The following is a 25,809-nucleotide window of genomic DNA, read 5'->3' as shown; positions in this document are numbered from 1 at the left end:
CTGTATGGTCATTGATCCAAAACCTTTCAGCATCAGCTTGCCTTTTATTTACAGAAATATGTCTGTGGCATAAAACATACATCTGATACATGACCACTTGTACCTTCTCAATCTGCTTGGTTGGTGTAGGAGAAACCCCCTGAGTGAAGCATTGAGGAGCATGAATCTCTCTATGTAGCATAGGGCTGAGGTTTTCATAATCTGGGTTTTTTTTCCAGATGCACTTTTTAAAATGTGTCTAGACTTTTGAATGATCAGCAGCTCATCAGCCAATGTTGCACCATCCCATGTACTTGTGGTTTTGCCACCATCAGCGCAGAGGCATGACCCAGACTTTCTCGGGAATTAAGTCCCTCTTAATTTTTCTAATGTGAGTGGAAGTGAAATTAAATCCTGTGGAGATGAGGAGTGAGGAAGGTGGGCAAGGAAGCAGAGGGAATTGCAGCCTGCTCGTTTGCAGCGGGCACAAGCTGGACTCATGCTTGCTGAGTGCAGGAGCCTGCTTGGGTTGGCAGGTGCTTTGGGAACAAAAATATTTTATCCTAAGTTACATAACGCAGCAGCATGTCCAGACCTGAATTCCCTGCAATTTTCTGGCCTGCGAGGAATAATTTTCTGCTTGAAATATTAGCCTGAGCTTTGAATTTTGTTGCTCATATGGCATATGCAATCAGTGTAATATCTGTATACATAACTGCTGCTGTTTGAACTTGAGATGTTTGGGTAAATTTATTTTTGTTTATAGCTGTTGGGTGATGAAGAACAGAAAATACTTGTTTATTAAGAACTATATAAATACATCAAAACCTGCCTTGGGCTACTGCTTAAATCCAGCAGGTGAAAAGGCTGCAGATCCTTCTCTGTGCCTGATTGCAGCACCAGGCTGTGATGGGGTTTTGAGGGTGGGATAGACCTGAGGTGCAAATTATCAGCATTCCTGGCTTGATATGGTTTTAGTCTTAATCCTTAAATGGGGTGAAACCTTTGCAGCTGTGGATAGTTTGGTTTTTGTTCTGTTTTGTTTCTCATCCAGCTTGTTACTGGGTAGAAAACTGGCTGAATGGCTGAGCCCAGAGAGAGGTGGTGAATGCAGTTACATCCAGCTGGCAGCTGGTCCCAGGTGGTGTTCCCAGGGGCTCAGTTTTGGGGACACTCCTGTTTAGTGTCTTTATCAGTGACCTGGAGAGGGGATCAAGGGCACCCTCAGTCAAGTGGATCACATCAAGTGGAGTGGCAATGTCGATCTGCTGGATGCCAGGAAGGCTCTGCAGAGGGATCTGGACAGGCTGGATCTGATCCTCTGTATGAGGCTCAGCAAGGCAAAGTTGGGTCCTGCACTTGGATGACAGCAGCCCAGGCTGGGGGCAGAGTGGCTGGGAAGCTGCCCAGTGGATAAGGCAACAGCAGCTGAACATGAGCATGGGAAAAGCAGCCCACTTCCCTTTTCAGGTGTCTCCCTGGGAACAGGAACTTGTTTTTACAAGGGTGGGTGAGAGGAGGAGAGGTGAAAGTGCCTGGTTTCTGTGCTTTTGGTTTGGATGGATCTCGCCAGTCTTTTGGCTGAATTGGAATTAAAAAGTGAAGAATATTGAAAACTTGTATTGCACTGTCTCACCCAAGTAGAGAAACACTGAGGTTCTGGAGCATGTCCTGAGAAGGGCAGTGGAACTGATGAGGGGTCTGGAGCGCAAGTCTGATGAGGAATGGCTGAGGGAGCTGGGGGTGTTTAGTCTGGAGAAAAGGAGACTCAGGGGGATCTTCTCATTCTACAGCTGCCTGAAAGGAGGCTGTAGTGGTGTAGGAGTCAGTCTCCTCTCTCATGTGAAAAGCAATAGGATGAGAGGAAGCATCAAGTTGCATCAGGGGAGAATGAGGTTGGAATGAGGAAAAATTTCTTCATTAAAATGGTGATGAAGCACTGGAACAGGCTGCCCGGGGAAGTGGTGGAGTCACCACCCCTGGAAGTGTTTGAAAAACATGAAGATGTGTCAGTTAGGGAAATGCTTTAGTGGTGGACTTGGCAGTGTTGAACTCAATGAGCTTAGAGGTCTTTTCCAACCTTAATAATTCTATGAATCTGTGAAAACTAAGTCTAAAACACATCCTGCTGTCCTTCAGCTGCATTCCCACTGATGGACCACCTCTCCAGGTAGAATCAAAGCCCTGCTTCAATTTATCCCTCCTGACCTCTTGTTCTGTCCAGAGGGACCATGTGTGGGGTCTCATGATGGGGTGAAGCAGAGCAGTGACACAAATGAAATAAAGGCCCACAAAACTGATCCTGTGTGAGGCTGGCAGGAACCGCCCATGGAGGCTGGTTGGGATGCCAGCTGCATAAACTGCCTTGGGGAAAAACAGCTGTGAAACCAAATTTTCGGCCCTGCTGCCAGCCTTGGACTCTACTCCTGCTTCATCTCATGACAGGACATGTCTCTGTGCTGTAGTGTTTGTGATTTAAATGAGTGTGGTGAGGGGTGGCTGAGGCAAGGACTGGCATCCCATCTCCTGCCCTCACTGCAGGGTCTTGTCTCCTTCAGAGGGTGGGACAGGCAGCTGCATCCTGAACACTTGAAACCACTGCAGGGATGTGAGGCAGAGCCTTGTACCTACAAACACAAGAAAAGAGAGGGGAAGAAAAAACCCAAACCCACACCAAAAATCCAAGAAAACAAAAACAAATAGAGAAGTTGTGCTCTGCATTTGTTTTGGGTTTTTTTCAAGCTTATAATGCAATGTGCTGTCTTGCTGAGATGCACATTCCCCAGCTGTGGTAAGTGGGGTAGAGGGTGAGACACATCTCTGGGGAGAGGGGAGGGTGTTGTGAGCCTGAGTCAGCAGCAAAGGTCACTTGGCTGCAAGGCTTGGCGTGCAGCAGGAGGAGAGGGTTTCATGACGGGGCCAGGGCAGTGTTTGTGTGTCCAGCACTGGCAGCGTGTGCGCTCAGAGGGAGGAGCACCCGCTGGGGTGACAGGGTGGCATGGGCAGCTCCACCTGCCCACTCTGCCTCACAAAGCCCTGCTCACTCTTCCTTGCTGCCTCCTTTGCTTTCTCCCTTCCCATGCCCTGACTTCTCGTATCTCTTCAGTTCTGGCATTTAATCTCATCATTGCATGATTTGTTTTATGGTCTTGGCTCATCTTTCAGTTCCTTTTGGGGTCATTATCACATATGATTAGTCCTAGAGCCTAATGAAAGGGATCAGACATAACTCCAGGGTATATCTGAGCCATTTAGCATTTCTGACCTCAAAGATCTGCAGAGAAAGTTTATTTTTAAGCTTCCTAAGAAGATAAAGTTGAATTTTGGATTGTTTAGGGTGCAAGTAATGGAAGTGAAATCTCTCTGGGTGGAGCATGCCCTCTGGGGTATGAAGGATCCCAGGAATGATTATGCAGTGCTGCATGAGTATCATTAGTCTTGAAATAGACTTTTGGTGGATGATCATGTTTTTGTACATGGCAGAAGCTAGTGTGAAACCTTGAAACCTTATGTTAGCTTTTAGTCTTCATTTAAGAGAACTGTCAATGGGTGTTTAATACTGCTTTTGTTATCCAGTCTCACTCTGGGAAAGCCAGTCACGAAGATATGGAATGATTGTAGCAAAGTAAGAACCCCAGAAAATAAAAAAGGGCGCATTTTTTGGGCTGTTTTTTAAGGTCCCGTTCTTTCACTCTCCTAAGAGAGGAAGGATCTGCAAGGACTTGTGTGTTGGAGCAAGGTGAAGTCAGAGCATCCTCAGGACACCTCCAGCTGCTGCTGTTTGGTGGCACTGTGCTGCACTGTGTCCCTGACCCGGGTGAAGTGACACGTCTGTGCAGTGACTCAGCTGTGTTCCTACTAACCATCTGCTGATGTGATGCAGCTCATTAGTCACTAATTGGTGTGGTTACCCTTTTTTTGGGCTGTTGGAAAGGCCAAGGGCCACATAGATGTGAAGCAGCTGAGTCAGTCTTCTACCCCTTTTGCCCTCAGGTCCAGCAGACTCTTGGTGGTGGCTGGAGAGCTGTTTCAATGTTCTCTGCCAGGCAGAAACAGACTGTCTCAGCTTTATCTTGTACTCTCTGATTGTTTGACTATAAGCCTCTCACAGCTGTTTGGTGGGACTGTGGCTGGAGCCTTCTGGTGTGTGTCACAGTGAACCTCCAAAGGAAGGACCTTTGGAGGCAGTGGGAGGCAGCACCCTGACTTTGGACTGACCATGAGAAGCTGGTTTCTCCCAGCCTGCATTTCCTCCCTTTGTCAGCTCTGTAAAAATCCTCTAAGCAATCTGGGGATTTACTGAGGATAGCACTTCTGTAATACATTTTCCCCCCATTCCCCACCCATCTGCCCTGTACTTCTGCTGCACTTACCATCCTTGACTCTATCACCTCATTCTTTACCTTATCTATAGGTACTGGTGGGTTAGGTACTGATGTTTTGGTTTTGCCTTACATGGTATCTGAACTGATGGTGTGTAAATCTGTCCCTTTCTTGATATCTTGAGGGCAGGTCTTTGATGCCGTGTGTAATACCTAGATCCTCCTGGACACAGCTGGATTTGGACACTGTCCTCTGCTTTCTTGTCTCTGGGTTTTTCTCTCTGCCTAAAATCTCCACCTGAATCTCTTCTGGCTGTTGTTGCTTTCCTGGGAGGTTACAGACCCCTTTTCTGGGCCCCGTGTTGGCAGCACCCTTGGGAGCCCTGGAGATGGAGGTGTGGGTGCTCATCCCTCATGACTTGCTCAGCTGCAGCAAATGCATTTGTCAGCAGCTCAGCTCTGCATTTGTCTCTTTGGTCCTCCCCATGCTGTCAGTGGCATAGGAAGCCACATGGATCTTCCCCCATGCAGGCAACCCTGCCCATCTCCTGTGACATTGCTGAAATATCAGTCTCTGCATCCTGCCAAGGAGCTTGGATTTGGGGCATGGAGTGTGCTGGATAATTCCTAAGCTCCTCTCTGTTCACTTCCCATTTGAGCAATCTGAAGATTCCTCACAAAACTAAAGAAAATTATCAGACCAGTAATATTCCTAACAGCATCTATTATTTATTTTCTTCTAAAAACCTCTTGTACTTCAGCTAAACTGTTGCCCCACTTTTCACTACACTTTTAGAACATGAGCTCTTTCTGTTTTTAAGGCAAGCAAATGCTGCTCTTGTTTTAAAATGAAGTCCCCTACCTGTTCTGCCCTCATGTGTGCCCAAGCCCTGCTCTGTTTGCACCGTGTGCTCCTGGAGTTGCTCATGGTAGGATTTGGGATATTTCCCTCACAGGAGTCAGTTACATGATCCCCTCAGACAATGTGATAAAGTCCATGCTGTCCTTTAGGGCTGCTGTAGTTAAAAGCAAAACAAACATTTGGGAACATCTAGGAATCAGTGTCTCAGGTTTGTGGAGCACTGCTTGGAAAGCAGAAACCAGCATCCCTGACTTGTGGGCAGCCAGGTGAGACTGCATGAGAACCAGAATGGGGCCAAGGTTTCAGAGCAGCTGACTTTGACTACGTGGATGCCCCAGCTCAGAGTGAAAAATGTTCTTCTCCCTTATCAAGGATCCCTGTGCATGCCAAGAGACCTTTGTCCTGAATATTTGGAGTAATAAAGTTCAGCTGGGATAAAAGGGCATGTCCCCACTGGCTTGGTTCACACAGTGTTGTGCTCTCTGTCTCTCTCGCAGCTGCGTAAATGAGTATGGAAGATTATGATTTCCTCTTCAAAATTGTTTTAATCGGCAACGCCGGGGTGGGGAAGACCTGCTTAGTCCGTCGCTTCACTCAGGTAAGGCTGGCTGCCTCTTGGACTGTGGAGTGTTGGGATGGGGACAGCACTGGCATGGGAGCATGGAGCCTGTGGCTCTGCACTGAGGGCTCTGCCAGTGTCACATCTCCAAAGCGTTTTGCTGCTCACACCCTTGGTGCATGCATCACATACTGGCACAAGCAGTGCATCTGTACCTAATGCTGCACCTGGCCTTGTTCTGGAGTTTGTGTTGGAGAAACCTCATTCCTCTCTGAAGGTAGAAAGTCCCCCCTGAAAGCCACTGGGACATCTCCTCCTGTTTTGGTGGTGTTCTGGACCAGTTATAAGACCAACACATTTCCTGGTCTCCTCTCCAACCTTTGCCACACAAAGTGCTCCCTGTTATTTGTCATTACTAAAGAAATAATCTGGGTCCTGAGCTGTCAGTCCAGTGTCCTTTGTTGTGATAGAATAGCCTCTGTGATCCAGGGCAAGGGAAGACTTTGCATGATGCATAATAAAGCACAAGTTGTGGGGTTTTGGACTCTCCACCAGGAATTGTCAGCAATTTTACCCTTCGCTGTTAATTTTAGTTCTGAAGCTATAGTGATTTTAGATGCTCTCCAAAAACATGTGGCAGCCAGTGGCAATAAAGCTAGTCATACCCAAAAGGTCTACAGCAAAAATCTTTGGCAACTTCTGCTGCTTGTTCTTTGGCAGCACAGCTGCTGTAGGGGATGGATGTGCCCCAAAACCAACATGACTTGGTGGGCCAGAAATCAAAAAGCTCTCATTTGGTTTGCTGCTGCTCTTTTCTGATGGTGCTGCAATCAAATACCACCAGCATTGTGCTGTCCCTTGCCATTGCTGTGGCACTGGTGATGGCTGGCACTACTGTGCTTTGCTCCTGAAATGTGACTCCATTGTTGAGAGCTGCCAGAAATGCCTATTGGTGCCACACGGTGCTGTGGAGGGAGAAGGGAAGGCATGAGGTTGCAAATGCATCTCATCCCACACAGATGTTCACACATCTTTCAGTGCATTGGGAAGTAGGGTGGAGGGTCCTCACACTTTCCCTGCTCCTTCCAACTGTACAGAAGAGCTTTCCCTCCTCTATTTTATCCTCCTTTTCTTTTCCTGTGCTCCTACTTCTGAAGTTGATGACTTGCTGCATAATTAGGAATGTATAAGGCAGGGAAAACACAGTTTAAATTTATGGTAACCTTCGTGCTGGGGAAATGTCACATTCTAAATGTGATGGAAGTCTCATGGGAAAGGGACATTGGATGAATAGTTTTGAAGATGGAAAAGGGTGAGGATTGGCACCCAGTGAGACTTTTGTCTTGCTCTAGAAATAAGTTTAATCAAACTCTTGTTTTCTTCCAGGGGCTTTTCCCACCAGGGCAAGGAGCCACGATTGGGGTTGACTTTATGATTAAAACTGTGGAGATAAACGGTGAAAAAGTAAAGGTAGGAGCCTGATGATTTAAAATCTAAATTCATGTGGCTGTACGATAGCTGAGGTTTCTTGCTGCAGCCCTTCCTCCGCTGGAAGGCACTCAGGGAATGTCAGGGCTGCCTGGCATGGCTTGGGCAATGCAGGGTCTAACAATCTGTGTGCCCCTCTCCACCATTACTATCAGGATTGTAAAAGTGAACCTGCTGGAGGGGAGAAAATGGAACAGGGAGACCTTGCAAAACTGCTGTCTTTGCTTAGGAGACAGCAAGGTCATGCCTAGCTTGAGGAAGCCCAAAGAAGCATTTCAATGCAGCCTCTGCTCACTGTGTTTCTGACAAGCAGAAATTTGTTGCAGAAATTCCCACTGGGATGTGCTTGAGGAAAGTCTTCTCCTGTGAGCTCCCAAGATGGCCACTGGGGAGAACAGACATCTGGACTTGTGTGGTTCTGCACAACGGAGGCTCATCTTCCACTTCTGCCAAGTTATGGATTTGGGAGAAGCAGAGCCAATCACAGTACTTGTGTTTCAGCAAACAGGTTGACTGCAAAGGGCAAAGTTCTCCATATTTTTAACTCTTTCACCCTCTAAAATAGCATGGAAGCCACTTCTGGGAAACTGTCCTTGTCCTGAGCTGACTCCCAAACTGAGCCTGAGCATCACTTGGCAGAGAGCTGCTTTGCCTGGGCCAAAACACACAAAGCATGGGATTGGAGACCCATCTCATGCTTTAATGGGGTCCATGGTTGAGTTCCAGAGCCCCAAAATGTTGGCTGCTACCACTTTGTTTGCTAGTAGAGGTTTCACTTGAGCTGCTATGGTATTTGAGATGAGAAAAAAGTAGTTATTTGAGCCTCTAAGGTCAAGGTGTCCATGGTCCCTGAGCTGCTCCTGGATTTACTCTGCCTGCAGGAAATTCAGGGGCATCAAAGTGAAAACCAGAAGTTTTCCCCTTGCTGTCTTCATCAAATGCAATAGTGAGCAAATGCAAGAGTGGCACCAGTGTGACAGTGGCTGGGTGTGATGCTGAGACCTGTTTTTAAGCTTGTGTAAGTTATGGGATGGAAACAGTGGACTTGGGCAGATTTTCAGCCCTGGTTTTTTTTAGACCTGTACCACAGCACCACAGAGGTGTTTAAGATGAAAATGAGGTGTTGTGTTGTTAAGTTTAGGATGTATTTTGAGAGCTGTGGTCATGCCAGCAAGCTGTGACTCTGCTGCATGTGGAGCTTACAAACCTATGGGAAGTGGTGGTGCTTCTCCAGGAGACCTTCCCACCTGAGCAGGTGAAGGACAAGGGGTGGAAAATCCTTCGTCTGATCAAGACCAACTTTATACTTAGCATGTGGCTGTGCAAATGGGCCAGAGAAGCAGAGAGCATCATGTGTAGCCCGGGTGGTGCTGATAGTCAGCTTGCTGGTTATGATGCTCATTAGCAGGGCTGGCCAGGACATGAATGCTGCTTGTCCCAAGCTCTTCAGAGAGCAGAGATGCTTCTTGCAGCCAAGAGCAGCTCCAGTGAAGCAACTCAAGGATCTGAGCTGGTAAAGGGTGTGATCCCTGTACTGGAGGTGGAATTTGTTCTGTCTTGTATACATAGTTTAAATCAGTGGCCTCGAGACTGTCCTGGTCATTGGAGGGAGAAAAGCAGTCCTAGGGGACATGAATCCCATCCACTTCAGATACCTCTCCTTTTCAAGCATCTGGCTCTCTGTCAAATTCTGCTGGAGCTTTAGAACATCACTTGTATATGAGCTCTGGGGTTTGTACTGGTGAACTTACCCTCAGGATTTGTCTGTGTTTGAAGTGTTGCTCCTGTCACATAATCCTGTTTTAAGACTAATTTGGACTGAAGGTGCAAAGTTCTTAAGAGAATATTGGAAGCAGTTGTGCCAGTATGAGCTGTCTCAGGGGCAAGGATGGTTCAGGGGAGCTCTACAAGCTAAATGAAAAGTCTCTGCTGCCCTGCAAATGTCTGATGAATGCACAAGTGTCCTTTCTGCATCACCTTGGGGCAGGATTGTGTGTCACAGGGCCTTGGCAAGTGCTAGCTGGGGTATCTGCTGTGTTTCACATGGCCAATACTGGGTTCTAAGGTCCCTGTCCTGCCCCCACCAGTGCAGTAAGTTGGAGTTGCTGGAGCTGTTTCAGTGACCAAGCCTTGGTGGGAACTTAGTGTGATACATTTGGGCATTGGAATGAGCCCTCTGGCATCTGGAAGGCAAACAGATTTCTTTCAGTGGTCTTGTAGCTGAAACTTTTTGAGTAAGCAGTGCTTGTGAGAATGAACATTTAATGAGAGGGGAAAGCAGGAATGAGTCAGAACAGAGCTGCTCCGGCTGTTAGCCATTTAGCAGTGCCCAAGCTATGACTCTTGCCTCTGTACTGGGCAGCCTCCCCTGCATGTCTGCTGGGATCCAGAATGAGGGAGCAGAGCTGTTTACCAAAGAGTTTTGAGACTTGAAAATAAATTATGGATTTCTGGGAGAAAATACTTTCCAGCTTTCAAAATAGCATTATAAAGTCAGTGGAGAGGGACTCGCTAGTATGAAAGCTGTGTGCAAGCTTTTCCAGATATGAGCAGCTACCAAAGCTCACTGCCCAGTGAGCTGGGAGAGCGCTGTGCAGTTCTGGGGGGATTTTGATCTGCCTGGCTTCTTCCAGTAAACTCCAAAAATATGTGCAGCACTTGTAGCAAGAGGGCCCACAAATTGAAGCAAAGCAGATAGCAGTTACCATGCTGGTCAAAGCTAAGCATCCTCGGTGCTGTGAGCAGAAGGCTGTGCTATCTGGGCTTGGTGGAAAGCTAAATGTGTGTGCAAATGTTGGGAGGGCAGGAAGCATCAGCTGACACCAAGAAAATAAACATCTATGTTTTCTGCAGGCTGAGTCAGACACTGTCCTTTGGTTATTCTGGGGGAAAAAAAAATTGTACAAATAAAATAGTTGCTGTGAAATATTTTATTTGACAGAAATGACCAGTGAGGGAAAGTGTGAGGCATGCATTTTGGGTGCAGGAAGAGTTTATCAGTGGCTGTAAGACTGGGGGCTCTTCCCTGCCTTCTGCACCCAGCTCACAGGTAAACTCAGGTCTGCTCTCCCCAGATCCCACAATCTCTTCTGCTTTCAGTGTTCATTGGATTAAAGCAGTGGAAGAACATATTCACATCAAGTTTTTATCAATTAAGAGATCTTCTCAATAAAGGCAGAATATATATAAGCCGGAGTTAGCCAGCAGACAGTGATTAAATGTTTTTCCTGGGAAACAGCTGAATAACAACAGAATTACCTGTATCTTTCCATCTGCCAGAGTTTGGAGGCTGGTTTGTTTTAACAAGGACTCATTCATTATCTGGTTTTCATGTGCAAGTAATTTCACTTTTGGTTTTGTGTGTTACTTTACAGATACCAGGTTCAGCCATTTAAGTATGACTATGCCTAGAGATAAAAGCACAAAGGTGCCCAGGAGCTGTAAGCCAGCCACAATTACTTTCTCTGCAAAAAAGTGTTGGTTTTGTTTTTTTTTTTTCCAAAATTATACCCCACATCTAAAAGCTGCTATTGGGAGCTCTCATTTCAAACTAACATATTTATGATGAGTGGCTGGCATAGCTCAGCTTTGGAACTGGGCAAGAATAAGGTTTTCTCTGTACAGGCTGCTGAATATATGGAAAATATCTCAAATGCTTTACCTTTTTCTTCCCAAAATACACAGGATTTTGGCTGGAAATCATCTTTCCACATATTTAATTCCAGGGAGAGATGCTTTAAAAAAATAAAAGCTGAAGCAGAGAAATATTCTTTTATCTTGAAATTACGTTAATCGTGGATGTTTTTCTTAGACTTCCTTTTTGAAGAATTGAGGTTTTGATGACCCACTAAAAACTATCAGATGGTCAAAATATAAAATCAGTGTAAGTGTAGTTTCTGTTGGGAAATGTAGGCTTTGTGGATTCAGAGGGTTTGGCAAACATTCTTGAGTTCTTTGGTGGTGAGACACAGAAACAGGCTATCCAGAGAAGCTGTGGATGCCCCATCTCTGGAAGTGTTCAAGGCCAGGCTGAACAGGGCTTTGAGCAACCTGGTCTGGTGGAAGGTGTCCCTGCCCATGGCAGAGGGGTTGGAGCTGGATGGTCCCTTCCAACTCAAACCATTTTGGGATTCTGTGATGTAGCCAATTCTGCATGTTGGGAAGGCAAACCGTGAGCAGCTGGATGAGATGGCTGAAGCTGTAGAGAGGAAATGTGTTCCAAACTTTAGATAAGCTTTCAGCTGAGCTCCTTGTTCAATGCTGTGCTTTTCACCCATCACTGCATTGTCTCCAGATAACTGCAACCAGCTCCATGAGCTAGAGGAGAGGCATTCTTATTCCTTCTTGGGAATGGAAGCTGCTGTTGTTAAACTTCAGGGGTGGGAGAAGTTAATGTCTCCCTCTAGCCCCTCCAGGCTGGCAGCTCTGCCCACTGCAGAGGGAGATGCTGGAAGTTGCATGGAACCGTGACAGACCCGCAGCTTCCAGGGCTGTCGGCCGCAGTGCCAGCTGACTTTGTGCCTTGCATTTCAATCCACAAGTGCAGGAACACAAACAAGCAATGCTGGGGGAGGGGAAGCCAAAGGGAGAAGAGCAAAGTGCTTTCCCAGCATTGGTTTTGCCCTGAAGGGGATTTTTTAGGTCAAAATGGTGCTGCTATCAAATAAAAAAAATTAAATAACTTTTTTTTTTTCCTCCTTTTTCCACCCTTCCTTGCTGTGGCCAAAGCTGCAGATCTGGGACACGGCGGGCCAGGAACGGTTCCGGTCCATCACGCAGAGCTACTACCGCAGCGCCAACGCGCTGATCCTGACCTACGACATCACCTGCGAGGAGTCCTTCCGCTGCCTGCCCGAGTGGCTGCGTGAGATCGAGCAGTACGCCAGCAACAAGGTCATCACCGTGCTCGTGGGTAAGCCATGAGGCCCCGGGGGCTGCCTCTGCAGCCTGTGCTTGCACCATTCCTTCTGCAAATGGCCCCAGGACACTCCAAGGGGTGTTCAGGATGCCACCCCGTGAAGGGTGGTCCTGGTTGGGGTCTGAGGCTGTTGCATGCAGAGAGGGATGCTTCCCACCGTAGGGACTGACATGTAGATGGTGCAGCTACCACCGAGCTAAGGATGGAGCAGTTCCCCTTGTGACTCCCAAGCCCAGATCTCCACAAATAAGTGAGGACCTGCTCGAGCTGGTGATGCCTAAGATCCGATAGAAAAGAGGGCGTTCCCTTTTTGCAGGGGACTTTTATGCCCGAGGGAATGGGGGCAGAAGAATAGGACCGCAGCCAATGGGATACCACTGAGGAGGGGCGAGGGTAACCAGGGGCCAGACCCCCAGGGGGTATAAGGCACCGGGGTGGATGAGGGAGAGCCCATGGGATGGGAGAAGGGAAATAACAATCTACGTGACATAACATATTCAGTGCAAATTTCAAATCACCCAGTGCAAAACAACAACTAAATAAACTATTTAGTGCAATACAGCAGTGATGCTGTACTCCACTGGTGTGGGACAACCAGTCCTGTCTCAAGTGGTCAGGATCTGGGAACAGCATCAGGACATGGCGGTTGTGTGGGTGACAGCATTCATAGGTGGGGCAGTGCTGCTGGAAAACTGGATGTTCTTGCATGGATTTTAGGGAGACTAAAAATAAACAACAGAATGTTATATTAATCTGTAGAGCTTCAACTCAAGGCAAAACAGACCTCAGGCCATCTGTCTGCTACAGGCAAGGGGAAGGTTATTTTGCCTACCAGTGCTTTTCCATGCTCTGCTTGCAGCATCTGATAGTTGGGACGTGGCTTTTAAAGGTCCAAGAATATATAAAGAACAGTGGAAAAATAACTTGGGGAAAGCTAAGAAGTTTCATGCTACAGTGTCACCTTTAATAGTTTGCTATTTAAATGAAAAAATCTAGGTCATTGTAAGAGGTGTCTAAAAGTGTATTTTAGAGGGGAAAAAAAAGTCTTTCGGTTTAACATGCCCAGGTGCTACTTCAAGTGAGCTATGGGGTTTATAGAGCTTCCATACAAGAAACTCATACTCCATGAGTATGGCCCGGGTAGAAATGGTGCAGAAATAATTAATAAATTACTAACAAATGTACATTAATTTTTTTCAGTGAACATTAAGGTAATTGATAGCATCTACAGCACAGCATATAAATCATATTTTAGTCATAACATACCCTTTGAAGATGGTGACACCCATAAATCACTTGTGTTGGGTAATAATCTGTTCAGAAGGGTAACTTCAGTGCAGGTAGGAGTGGGCCAGGAGAGGTTTCCTCCTGAGCCTGCTGAGTCTGTGGACAGAGCAGCCTGTTATTGCAGGACCTGGTCTGTTACCATTGTTGTAAGATTAATTTATGGCAGAAACATCATGTTTGAAGTTAAGTGGCCAGCAATAGTGTATAATCATATCAGATGCTGGCTTGAGGCTTTAATCAACTCTCTGCCAGACAGATCTCTCTGAACCAAAGGGTTGATTTTTCACCCCACCTCACTCTGCAAGTGCCCCACAAGCCCATCCCTCTTCCAACCTCCACAGCCAAGTCCTACACTGGAATATTGAAATAGGGAATCTTCCACAACAGGCTTTTTAAAAAGCTTGTAACAACATGATGAATATCGCATTTAGCGTCTCATATGCTATAATTGACATTTTAAGTGCTCCTCAGAGCAAGCACAGGAGAATTTTCAGTAGATGTTAGCATGGAAATCCTTTAATGTTGGTTGATAGCAGCAAACAGATGCACTGGTGCTAAATTAAAGCATACTGGCTTGGATGTTTACAGGGCATATTTCATTACATGAGCTGATATTAAATGGACTTGAGTGTATCAGGGAACCCATTATTTGGAGGGAAGAGCAAGCACTAGGAGTTACATATCCAAACCACTGTCCATACATATATCAAACCCAGCTCTTATTTATCCTTCATAGACCTCAGTTTCTCTTGGTTTTGAAATTAACTCCTTTTCTAAAATATTTTATCAATGCAGGTAATAAGATTGATTTAGCTGATAAGAGGGAAGTCTCCCAGCAAAGAGCTGCAGAGTTTTCTGAAGCACAGGACATGTACTATCTGGAAACGTCAGCAAAAGAATCGGATAATGTGGAGAAACTCTTCCTGGACTTGGCCTGCCGGCTGATCAGCGAGGCACGACAGAACACCCTTGTGAACAATGTCTCATCCCCCTTACCAGGAGAGGGGAAAAGCATCAGCTACTTGACTTGCTGTAATTTTAATTAAAGTGCTGGCATGTGGTTGCCCCTTCTGCCATGGGCCAAGTGGATTTTTTTTTTTCTATGCTGGGATTTATCTACTTGAAGGAGTTCCTGCCAATCAGACCCATCTGGCTTACTCAGAGTCAGGTTACAGTCCTGGAAGCATGGCAGGCTGATGGTTCCAGCTGCATGGCAATGTAGCAGAATACAACAGGGTTTAAATTTCATTTTTCTTGCAGTCTGTGGAGCAGATCAGAAAAGGAAGAGTTGCACAAGTGCTTCATGTAATGCAGAACATGAGCTGTTTTGTTTCCTTCTGTGCGAGAGTAGACCAGCCTTTGTTGAAGATACTGAAGAGATCAAAATCTCTCTTACAGAACAATGTGTTTGACCCTTTTTAAAGTAAAACAAAGTAAGAAGAAACGCAACAATGAACACTGACTTTGGACTACCCTGGCAATCTTCTGGGCTGTCAGTGAGCGAGCTCGTAGGATGTGTACATAACGTCTGCCCCTGCGTCTTCATGGAGGACTCTGGTGTTTGAAATAGTGTTATGTCTCTCATCTACAGGCACTTTCATGAATGTGGAATAAACAAAAAAGTTACATATAGCAGCATTTTCAAGACTGAAGGAGACATGGATGCGGCTCAGTTGCTCCCTTTGGTGCTAGCAGTTCAGCAAATATTCCATAGGCCAAATGTAGTCTTACGACATTACTGTCTTCTGAATGTGTAACTTAGACTGGTTAGGAAAAAACACTAATAAGCACTGTTCATAAAAATAAAAAAAAAAAAACTCATTACCTCTTTTTCTAGGCCGGAACATAGTGGGAAAGGACTGTGTGCTTCTTTGATATCCAAGAAAGGATAAAAAGACTTTCCAGAAATAAAAATAAATAAATAAATTAACCATTCCTCCTCTAATTAGTCATGTCCTGATGTAAAAAGTTAGCCTTGGGAAAGATGTTTGGTGGACTTGGCAGAAGTGCACCAGACGTGACCAAAGTCTTGTGGGTGCATGGATGGTGTACAGGGGCTCCAAGGAAGCACAGTCTGAGCTGGCACTCTACAATGTGTGCAGCTGGAAAACACAGCCTGGAGACAGAGCTCTTGTTGGGAGGCAGGAGTACAGATTTGTAGAGGGTTTTTTGATGGTCAGTGGAAGTAGCAATGGGTTGCAAGTGGTGTCCTTCCATGCTGCTCCATCCAGCTCTCGCCTTGTGGAACTGCTCTCAAAGGTGCTCTTGGAGGTCTCTTCTTGGTATCCGGGCTCTCTGCTAGGGTAGCTTTTAGGTTCAGGGCTGTAGAGTAATTTTATTTACCTGATGCTTTGCACCCTAAATCCCAAACTCTAGTACATGTAACTGTTTAGGCAACTTCTTCCTGTAGAAATTCTGAAGGGGAAGCAGCCTGGAGTTTGTGATGTTACTCCACCTCTAGCGCCATACAATGCATTGCAGTTTTACACCTTGGCATGGAAGCGAAATCAGGAGATAGTGAATGCACACATAAACAGTTATATTTAGGAGTTTGAGTTCAGTTTAGCTAATCTGGATAAATCTCTCCTGGTGATTACATGGCTGTGATATGCTGCAATTTAGAGTTAATCAATTTAATATTATTTGGCTTTTACTGAAGATTATAACAGAGCTTTTGTATTGACGTAAAAAGCTACCAGTAAGTACTTATTGAAAAAAATAGCAATTAAAAAAAGAGGCATTTTGAAATGCTTTTTTTGTTTCCTGGGAAGATTTTTTTTGGGCTGTATCATGTTGTGCCTTTGATATGTAACAGGAAGTTGACTCTGTGTCAGAGAGAGGTGGGATTGGTTTGTCATATGGCCATTTTTAATATTTTCTTGTTAATTTTAAGTCATTTTTATGACTAGTGGTAAAAGAAAGCTGTAAAAGTTATGGTATGAAGCTTGTTTGTCATTTAGGTAACATTTAGCAAAGAGCTTCTCTAAGTGTGAGATGCTGGGGGACACGTCATCTGCTGCTCTGCTCTGGTGCATTTCAGCCTCTGCTCATGTTGTAATCTGGAGGATTTGGAAATGTGTGGGACTTGGTGGCTTCTGCTGTGCTGGACCATGTGATCTGTGCTGAAGAGCAGTATCTTTTTTCTTGAGCATTCCCGATATCACCAAATGCAGCTTCATTTGAGCTTGTGAAGAGCACCCAACTCCAAGAGAGCTGATTCTGCCCAGCTCTTAGGTACTTCTTTAGAGCTGGGCTCACAGTGTTCCATGGCAGGTAAAACTCAAGTTAAAAATCAATACCATGTGCATTTAATTTGTAGTAGGTCTTAGTCCCTGAAGCTGGACCTGTCAGCATATAATTGATAACCAACAGGGCAGGGCTCTTTGATCAGCTTAATCAAGGAGAAAGGAGACTGCCCAATAAAACACCCATGGGTTACTCAGCCAGGTTTCCAAAAAGATCAAAGCTGGGCAGGTACTCTTCATCCCTGCCGAGTAGCACTATGAATGCATTTTAAAGTGCTCTGTGCATCACTTCTGGAGCTGGAACATGACTGAACAAACTGAGCTGGTCAAATAGCAGAAGCTTGCTAACTTTATTTTCTTGGATATTTACTTTGTGATTTCTAGAAGCCTAAATCTTCTCCCAGTGCTTTCCTAATCTGTAGGTGGCTATTTTGGGGACTAGCTACCTACTAGCAACCTCAAAGCACTGGTTCTTTTTATTGCTAGTGAATCTTTGTGTAACGACTCCATCTCCAGACAGTGATGTGTTTTTGTGGTGGGGTGGATGTTCAAGTAAATGACCCGACTTCTCCAGTCAAATTTGAACTGATTCCTTTCAGTGTTTATCCCGTGTAGACTTAAAAAGCTGAAAGGAAACAATGGTGGTGTGTGCAACACTTTTTACGCGGTCATAAACCAAAGCTGTAGTTTGAGACTCGCCTCTCTCTCTGCTGTTTGCAGACACACCTCTTGTTGAAGAAGTGGTGTTTTATTGTAGTAACTCCTTTCCTGGAGTTACTTTTGTACACCTCTGAATATCTCTGTAGTACATACAGCCAAACTTTCCTTGTAGCACTGAGGGCTTATCTTCTCTTCTGCAGTCTGATCCACCGCTGAAGGCTTCCCGACTGGAAGAGGAACTTTATCAACTGCAGAATCTTGAAAAATAAAAAAAATCACAATTATGTGATAATCAGCTCTCCAACTAAACACCTTGCTAGATTTTTGAGAGAACTGTCAGTAAAAACCTTGTGATGATTTCTGGATAAAGTATCCAAAACCCATGCAGAATTGATATAATGGGGCCAAATTTGACTGGGAATGTTCTATCAGAGGAGCCAAGCTTTTAGTGTGGTTACTGGATTTGTATGGGTTTTGAGGGTGATATATTCACAGCCATGGAGTTCCTTATTTCTGGCTGAATGTTAATTTTTGTAGTAGTCCTGCAATGAGACCATTTTATGACATTTTTAGCACAATGATTATGTCCAAGCAGAAGCCAATACTGGATGATCAACAGCTGTTTGCTTAATCTAGCAAGCCTGTTAGCAGAGATTAATAGAAGCATCTCTGAAAACTGGATGGTCTAAACTGATTTGCAGTGGGAGCCACTGGTTCAGTCAGGCTGATCTTGAGTAAACCACCAAACATTCAGTGCTTCAGATTGCTGGGTGTGAAGTACTTGCTGTGAAGTTTTGAATTGGGTGTTGACACAGAGTTTTCTGAGATAAGCCATGACTCCCTTCTGGCCATATTTGCATTCCCCCATGAAAATGCTAGGGGACAAAAAACCCAATTAAAAAAAACCCTTGAGATCAAAGAAATAAGATGGAAAAAGTGAAATTATGAGCTCTATAAAGAAAGGGGATGCTGGGTGCCTCTTCCTACCTCGAGCCCTTAAGTCTTGCTTTGACCTCCAGGTAAGCTGTTTGAGCGTGCAGTCAGAGACGTGTTTGTGCCGAATGCTAAAGGGCTCTATGATCATTATTTAATGAAAACCACACATGACAAATTATCAGGCAAGATAAGTTTGTTCTTTGCTATAGAACACATGAAACAGCCCCTAAAATCTGTCAGCCGGCTGGTGGTGTTTGTGTTTTTTTGGAGGTGGCTGTGTTGGTAACAGTTGGCTCCTGCTAGTCTAGGTTGAGCAGTTAATGGCTATCGAATTCCTTCAGCATCAGTAATGCCAGCAGCAGACTGGGGCTGACACAGGAGACAGTGATTTGAAAAGAGGGAAAGTCGAAGTTAGTGATGCAGAAGCACAGTGGGTGCAGACACGTGGGACAACAGGCTTTCCAGAGCTTTTGCTGACAAGGGATGCAATTAGTTAGAGCCAAAGCCACTGGGTTCTGCCTTGTTTGTTATCCCTAAGGACTGCTGTTTGTTCAGCTGCTTTTCCACTTGTCTTCTCTTTTCAGTATGAAGGACTGTCTGTAAATCAGTCTGAAATGTTGAGCTGGCATGATTCCTGCAGTCAGAGACTGAATTCAGTTGGAAAATAGGTGAAATTCTCCAGCTATTGGAACAGGCTGAGCAAACACGTAGGATACGCTGCCCTTTGGGAACCTGGGGTGCCATCAGGGTCAGACATGGCTGGAGACACTGTCACAGAAACCCTCTCCCAGCTGTGGGGCAGAAATGAATGCTACAGTCATTTCTGCAATGGAAAGATGACTCTGGAGTAGAAAATGCAAGTAAAGAGATGGGTCCATGTGCTTATTTCTCCATCCCATCCTCTTTTAAAATTATATTTATAGATTCAATGAAAGCTCTGGGCTTTCATAAAGGTTTCCTTTGAAATTTAGTCTGAAATTCTGCATTGCTCTACTTCTAGTGTCAAAGCACCAAATATCCATATGTGATTGGCTCCTACCAACTCTACTAACAAAGTCCTTTTTTGAGTTAATTCAGTTAGAAAAAGGTGTTTATAGAAGATATTTTGGGAATTCCCAGTGAGCAAGTATGGAAACTCTTCATACTTTTTTAAATGTCTCTGTACATAAGGGCTCACCAGAAAACCCTCTGGAGCCAAAGGAGATACTCTAATCCATTCTAGTAGTGAAAACCCTGTTAAATCAACATATTTTCTTCCTCTTTTTACAAACTTTGTTATCTCAACAAATTTTGGGTTGACATCTCCCTTTTTCCTTGCATCAGTTCTATCCACTTGTTGCTGTGGGTAATAATTGTTGTAGCTGCTGTTCAAGGATCATCATTTGGAAGGACAGTCTTGTCTTATGATGATGAATGGTGGTGAAACAATAGCTTGATTTCTTATAAGCATGCAGTGCATCCTAAGCAGAGCAGCCTCAACTGGAACTGGTGATGTCTTTGAAATGCAATCATCCACTTGAGCTGTAGCTAAATGTACCATAAATGTTACTGACCTCACATCTGCCTCAGTTTAGGATTTGTCTTGGCTGGGAAAGCAGACAGCAGGGTAGTCATGCTGACCATGATGCAGGGCTCCCAAAGCAGCAGATGCCTTGCTCTGACTTACCCTTCTAATCACCACCTCACTCACCTGACCCAAAGTTGCCTTTGCTGTACTGAACCATATCCAGCTGGGATAGATCACCAGCTGTTGTCACTCACAGACGCCATCACAACCTTTCCCCTCATGTGAACGAGCTGTAACTTAAACCAGAAGTAAAAACTATGCCATGGGAGTTACAGGTGTGTGTTTCTTTCCCAGTGGGAGCCACATATCTAGAAAAAAAGCCTCATCTCTAAAGCTTGCTCCTTCAAATACAGTTAATGGGATAACTGGGGAAAGATAATTGAGAGCAGAAAATGAGGTGGCAATGAGTGTAATTCAGGCTGTAAATGCTGTCAGTGAAAAATTAGACTGGTTTTAAGAGCACAGCCAGGATCAACAGCTCAGCTTCTCTGTCTGGATGAACAGGAGCTGGGTTTATAAGACTCAGAGATTGTCTCTGTTTTCACACTAATAACTTGCAATTAGGACTTGGTGGATGTGACCACATTTTTTGAACAAGTTATCCTTTTCCAGTAAGCTCAGAAGATAATTTTACCTCTGGTTAGTGCTACAATATTACTCAAAAACAGATGCCAGTTTTACATTTGCACCTTTGCTTTTTCCAGTTATGATTATCTTAGGATAACATTCTCAAGGACATGCACACTCGTGAGTACGCAGTGGTGGTGTCCCTGGTGAGCATTTCCTGAATGCCTGGTCCTCAGGCAAAAAATGACATGGTCAAAACCTGTGCCAGTCATGGTTTTAGCTGTGCACCGGTCCCTGGGGCAGAGGGGATGTTAAAAGTATTCTTGTGCTTTCATGGGCAGCAGTTGAGGGCTCTGGAGTGTCTGGTGTCACATGAATGCAAACCTCGGCACTTCTCAAATCTTGATTCCTCTAGCACCCCTCATCAATGAATCTGTTCTTCTCTAATTACTGCTCATGCCTCAAGCACTGTGGAGGGATGATCTGATTGCATGAAACACTAGATCTGACTCCTGCTTTACTTAGAAAGAAGAGCAGCAGAGACTCATTTTCTGTGCCACCTCGAGCTTCTTACTATGGACAAAAGGTAATAATTCAATAAGCCCCTTCCAGCCAGGGCACCCTGTAAGGAATACTTCCCTTCTTAGAGGACCAATAAAGGAGATTCAGACATTGAGAATTTATGGGAGTTTGGTGCAAATGAGTTGCTCTCTAGTGAGTAGGTGGGTGCTGCTCTCCATCCAGTGAGACTTGGGGTGGTGTGGAGAAGGAGCTGTCCCTGGGGAGGGGGAGTGCTGAGAATGTCTCTGAGGGCTGGGGTTGCATCATTGCCACTGAGCTTTAGTAAATGCAGTGTCCCACAGTGTCCCAGCAGCTGATTCTTTACAGAAGGGCAAGCAGAGGAGAGGGAATGTCAGTTTCACATTTTAATAGAGGGGGGGTTAAATACTTGGTCTATGGTGGGGACAGCTGCTATGATTTCAGGCACTGGTGTTGCCTCAGTTCTTACAGACCTTTGGGGAAGAAAGGGTTACCACTCACCCCCACACACAGCCAGCATTGAAGGGGGAAAAACGAACTTCTGAAGCCAACATTTTAGTGGAGAAAAGGCCCTCTAATGAGAGTATGGAGCAAGCCCAGTGCTTGTTACTATGCTGATTGGGAGTGACAAGTATATCTCTGGATATTAGGGAAGTAGTTTAAAATATGCCATAGTTTTTAGCATAATAAGATGCACTGCAGATATGTCACATCCATTTTATTCTCCACAGCTGTTTACAAAAGGAAAAAAATCCCCAAAACCCTGAGATTGGAGCAGCTGTAGTCACTCAGCTGTCAATATGGGACAAGGCTCTTTCTGCTCTTTTATTTCCACTTCACTCTGTTCTGCTGCTCATATTTGGCTGTTCTGTGAATTTGCAGATCATGAGATTTTTTTCAAACTGCTTTTGATCTATACAGAAAGAATCACCCCGTTCTCATTTGAATTCATTAATACTTTGAGTAGGCATTTTAATTTTATGTTTACTGGCTTGTTTCCCTTTGTAATGTTATCTAACTGACAAGTTTGTCATGCTCTGCATTACCTTTAGACTTTTGAATCTAAAACATTTCCTCTTTCCTGAAAGCTATGATAATTTTCAGAGATGCTACAAAGGCATCTTCATTTCCTCAGGAGAAAACCTGAATTACCCTCAGCTTTGATTACTATCAAATCAACATTGAAACACGTAATTTCTTTTACAGCATGAACAAAGTATATTTTACACCATCAACTATAGTTTGAATTGTAGTTTAAATCATCTGCTTAAGCACTAACAGCAGCATTTTGTTTGTGATTTCCATGCCAGGGAAGTCACAGCATTAAAGGAATTTTCTGTGTTGGAGTTTTTCCCACAAAGGTCTGCTGTCTTTTCCCCAACAATTGTGAATTTAGCACAATGTACAGAATTTTAGCAAGAACCCTCATTCCTAAACATTTGGCCAGAAGGATGAGCAGAGGATGTGGTTTTTGTTGATCAAGCACAACCATTTCAGTGGAGAGAATGCACTACAGCTGGTCAGACAATTGATCTCGTTGGTGGGGTAGTGCTGTCCTTGGGGAGGGTATAGGTGTTAGCAGATCACCAAACTGTGAATCATTCACTGTCAGAAGCATTTGGCTTGTCTCTTCTTTAAGTTCTTGTGGTCAAGTGTGGTACAGTGGGCTTGAGAAAGGAATGTGTTTTGAATGACCAGGATGATGAATGTATGATGCTTCACATTTATTTGTAATGTCCTTTTTATACTTAGAAATTGCTTACATGTGTATCTGTATGTAAATAAATGTTTAATCCTTTCCACTTGGTGTCTAAAGTGTTGGATTTGTTTGGTTTTTGATTTGGACTGAAAAGCAAAGTTGCCTTAAATACAAAGCATTCAGTTGACATGATTTGACATTAGACCAGCAAATGAATGGCTACTGAGGATTTTCTGCTTGGGCTGAGCATATCGAGGCTCTTGCAGCATGAGACTCACAAGAAGAGCAGATGTAGAGGTGCTGCCCATGGGAGCAAGGTCCCTTTGCAGGAGAAGAGAAAAAAAACCAAACAAACCTCAAAGTAGGAGAAATTATAGAGATTTGAAATGCCAAAGAAATGCCAGCATCAGGCACTAGAGGGTGGCCTTTGACAGGGGCACCATCCACCCACTGGCCTTGCAAACCTGTGGCAGGTTAAACTCTTGTTCATGCAAGATCCTGGATTTGTGTAGGATAAATGTTGGATGATAGTTGGATGCTTTGGTTGTCTTTTATTCTTTGACCTAGTAATTTTTTTGGTTTTTAATGCCATTCCTTCTGTTCAGCCTTCAACTTTCTGTTTTCATCCTCACTGAACTCCCCTGGAGTTCCCCAGTGATCTGCCTTCCTCAAGGCCTAAAATCCTTTTGGACAAGATCTCTCATTTTAAGCCTATTGTCTTTTGGTAAATACATTTCAGTTTATACTCTGACTTCTGGGGATCAGGTTTCTTCCCCTGTGCTCTGCCTCACATCAAAGATGACTCCTGCTAACACTTACACTGAGGAAACGAGCTGTGAAGCTTGAAGACACCATGTGTCTTTTATTGCCTCTTCCACTGACCTTGAAGCTCCTTCCTTGGTAAATGCCTGACATGAGGGCTGGACCATCTGCTCTTCCTTCCCCAGGAAGCTGGCAATTTGAGTCAGTGAGAGAACAGAGAGGTATTTCGATAGGGAAAAGTCCCTGCATGCTTCCAGGTAGGTACAAGGTAAAGGGAGGCGAAGGAAACATCCTCTAGATGCTCAGACCTCTTGGGAAGTGAATATTTATTGAAAGAGAGGAGGGCTGGAGTGTGTTGCTTTTGGGAGTTGTGTTTTGTGTTGCTTTTGCTGGAGAAAACAGACCAAACTCTTCCTGGGAAAGGTAAGGGGCATGTGAAGATCAGCAGGTGTAGCAGCACAGGTACAGCCTGTGCCAGGCTTTGCTGGGGGTGAAAGAAATGGGAGCATACAAAGGCTCCCTGCAAAAAGGGAACAAGCTGCCCTGGGGAGCACATGCAAGGCTAACTGACTACAGGAGCAAAAGCAAGAGAGCTTTTTGTGCCTCTCTTCCATCCTCTCATGGTCAAAGTCTCCCTACCGAGCACGTGGGGAGCTCTGCCCAGAAGATGGCATCTTGCTGACAGGGGCCTGTCACACAACAATACTTATTGCTCTCACTCTGTGTGTAGTCCTCTTGCACAAAGCACAGGAGATCTGAGTGCTCTGCTTTAATTTCAATAGTATGGCGCAGACAGTCCTGCCTAATTTAAAATCTAGTCTTGATTTATGGATTTCTATGCATAGGGAATCAATCACAAACCCAGTGTGCATTTTCAGGAGTTTTATTACCCTCAGAATTAAACATGCTGAGCTTTAGTCTTTTCGTACAAGCTTATAATTATAATCACATCAGCCTGCACCAAAGCTATCACTTACCCTGGTATGTGAATGAATTGTCTGCTGAAAAAAAAAATCACTCATGCTGGACCAAACATTTCATGTCAAGGTGCTGCCAGGTCTATGATGTAGAAGCTCTAGCAGTGTTTCATAGCCAGCTGCATTAAGTCTCTGGTGTCTCACTTGGATCAGCTCTAACTCCTGGTGATAGAGTGGGTATCAGTCCAGTTCATCACAAGGCAGCGCTTAAAGAGCCAGTGATAACTGCAGTACCCTATTATGTGCTGTAGTAGAAAAAACTGGTTTCAAGTGTTATGTCTTAAAACCTTTTCTGTATTGCCTTCCCTAAGCTCAGTGATTTGGGTATGAGTAATGCAGTCTTTCACTTCATTTCTTCTACATAAGCTATACATGCAGATTTATAATTTCCAGGCAGGCAACATTTCTTACTCCTTTTCCACTTGCCCCAAGGGTTCATCAAGTTGGATTTTATTTGCAATGCATAAAATCTTTCCACTAGGCACAGCACTTGGTAAATGCAGGCACGAGTCCAGGCCTTTTCACTTGGCCTCATCCTGAAGCCTTGCCCTACCCTGACTGAAGCAGCCCTGGTGTGGTTTTGGTGCACTGATTTGCTGGGCTAAAGCTCAGCTGGACAACTCAGCAGCAGCTTGCAAAGCCCTTGTAACTCCTTCTCCTGTCTGTGCCAGGAGGCCTTGCATAGGGAGCTCTGTGTCCTTTACAGCAGAGCCCTGCCATGTTCTGCAACATGTTCTGCTGTCACTGGCACCACACTTTGCAAGCAACTACACTCACAGGTTACCTTGGTCACAGAACCACAGAATGATTTTGGGTTGGAAGGGACTTCAAAGATCTTCCAATATCCCTGCTGCATCCAACCTGGCCTTGAATGCTTTCAGGAATGGGGCATCCACAGCTTCTCTGGGCAACCTGTGCCAGTGCCTCACCACCCTCACAGTGAAGAATTTCTTCTGTGTATTTAACCTAAATTTCCCCTCTCTGTTAAAAAACATCATCAGTTTATCAATTAAACATTGTTAAAAATTGCGATGTCTAATTTTGCTCTTTCTCTGTCTCTCTCTTTGCTATAACAAGATGTTCCTTTTTCTTCTGTTTATGTCTAGGGTTCAGGGCTGCAGAGCTCTAGGCTTGGACCTGTCTGAAGAAATCTTGCACCTCTTTCCACTGCCATCTGCTCTTGCAGGATCCTTAAATACCAGAGGTACTTTCGTAGTGTGCTTGAGATTCTTGCTGGGGACAGCAAGAAGAGATAAGGTCTTTCAGTGATCTCCAGAGCTGTGCTCCCTGTCCTTTCAATGCCAGGCAAGTCTTTGAACCTGTGCCTAAATTTCAACTGTAAATAAGGAGAAAAAAAAAATAACCGAACCAACCAATGCTGACTTGAAAAAGCTTCTTTGTAGAAGGAATTTACCTGTGCAGACCTGCTACATAACCATGT

General features: G+C 44.7%; 1 protein-coding gene across 1 annotated transcript in view; it reads left to right on the top strand.

Annotated features, from left to right (window-relative positions):
• The window catches only part of RAB30 (RAB30, member RAS oncogene family), a 41,457-nt gene extending 18,725 nt beyond the window's left edge, over positions 1–22,732 (top strand). The window contains exons 3-6 of the mRNA XM_005417752.2: positions 5,661–5,761; positions 7,109–7,192; positions 11,939–12,122; positions 14,211–22,732. Coding sequence (XP_005417809.1) covers positions 5,669–5,761; positions 7,109–7,192; positions 11,939–12,122; positions 14,211–14,461 — 612 coding nt within the window. The 5' untranslated portion in view covers positions 5,661–5,668 and the 3' untranslated portion in view covers positions 14,462–22,732. The remainder of the gene's footprint in view (positions 1–5,660; positions 5,762–7,108; positions 7,193–11,938; positions 12,123–14,210) is intronic.
• Positions 22,733–25,809: the final 3,077 nt, after the last annotated feature.

This window comes from Geospiza fortis, unplaced genomic scaffold (genome assembly GCF_000277835.1).
Source record: "Geospiza fortis unplaced genomic scaffold, GeoFor_1.0 scaffold16, whole genome shotgun sequence".
Taxonomy (NCBI): Eukaryota; Metazoa; Chordata; class Aves; order Passeriformes; family Thraupidae; genus Geospiza; species Geospiza fortis.
Note: the sequence above shows the minus strand (reverse complement) of the source record. Positions and strands in the feature narration are given on the sequence as shown.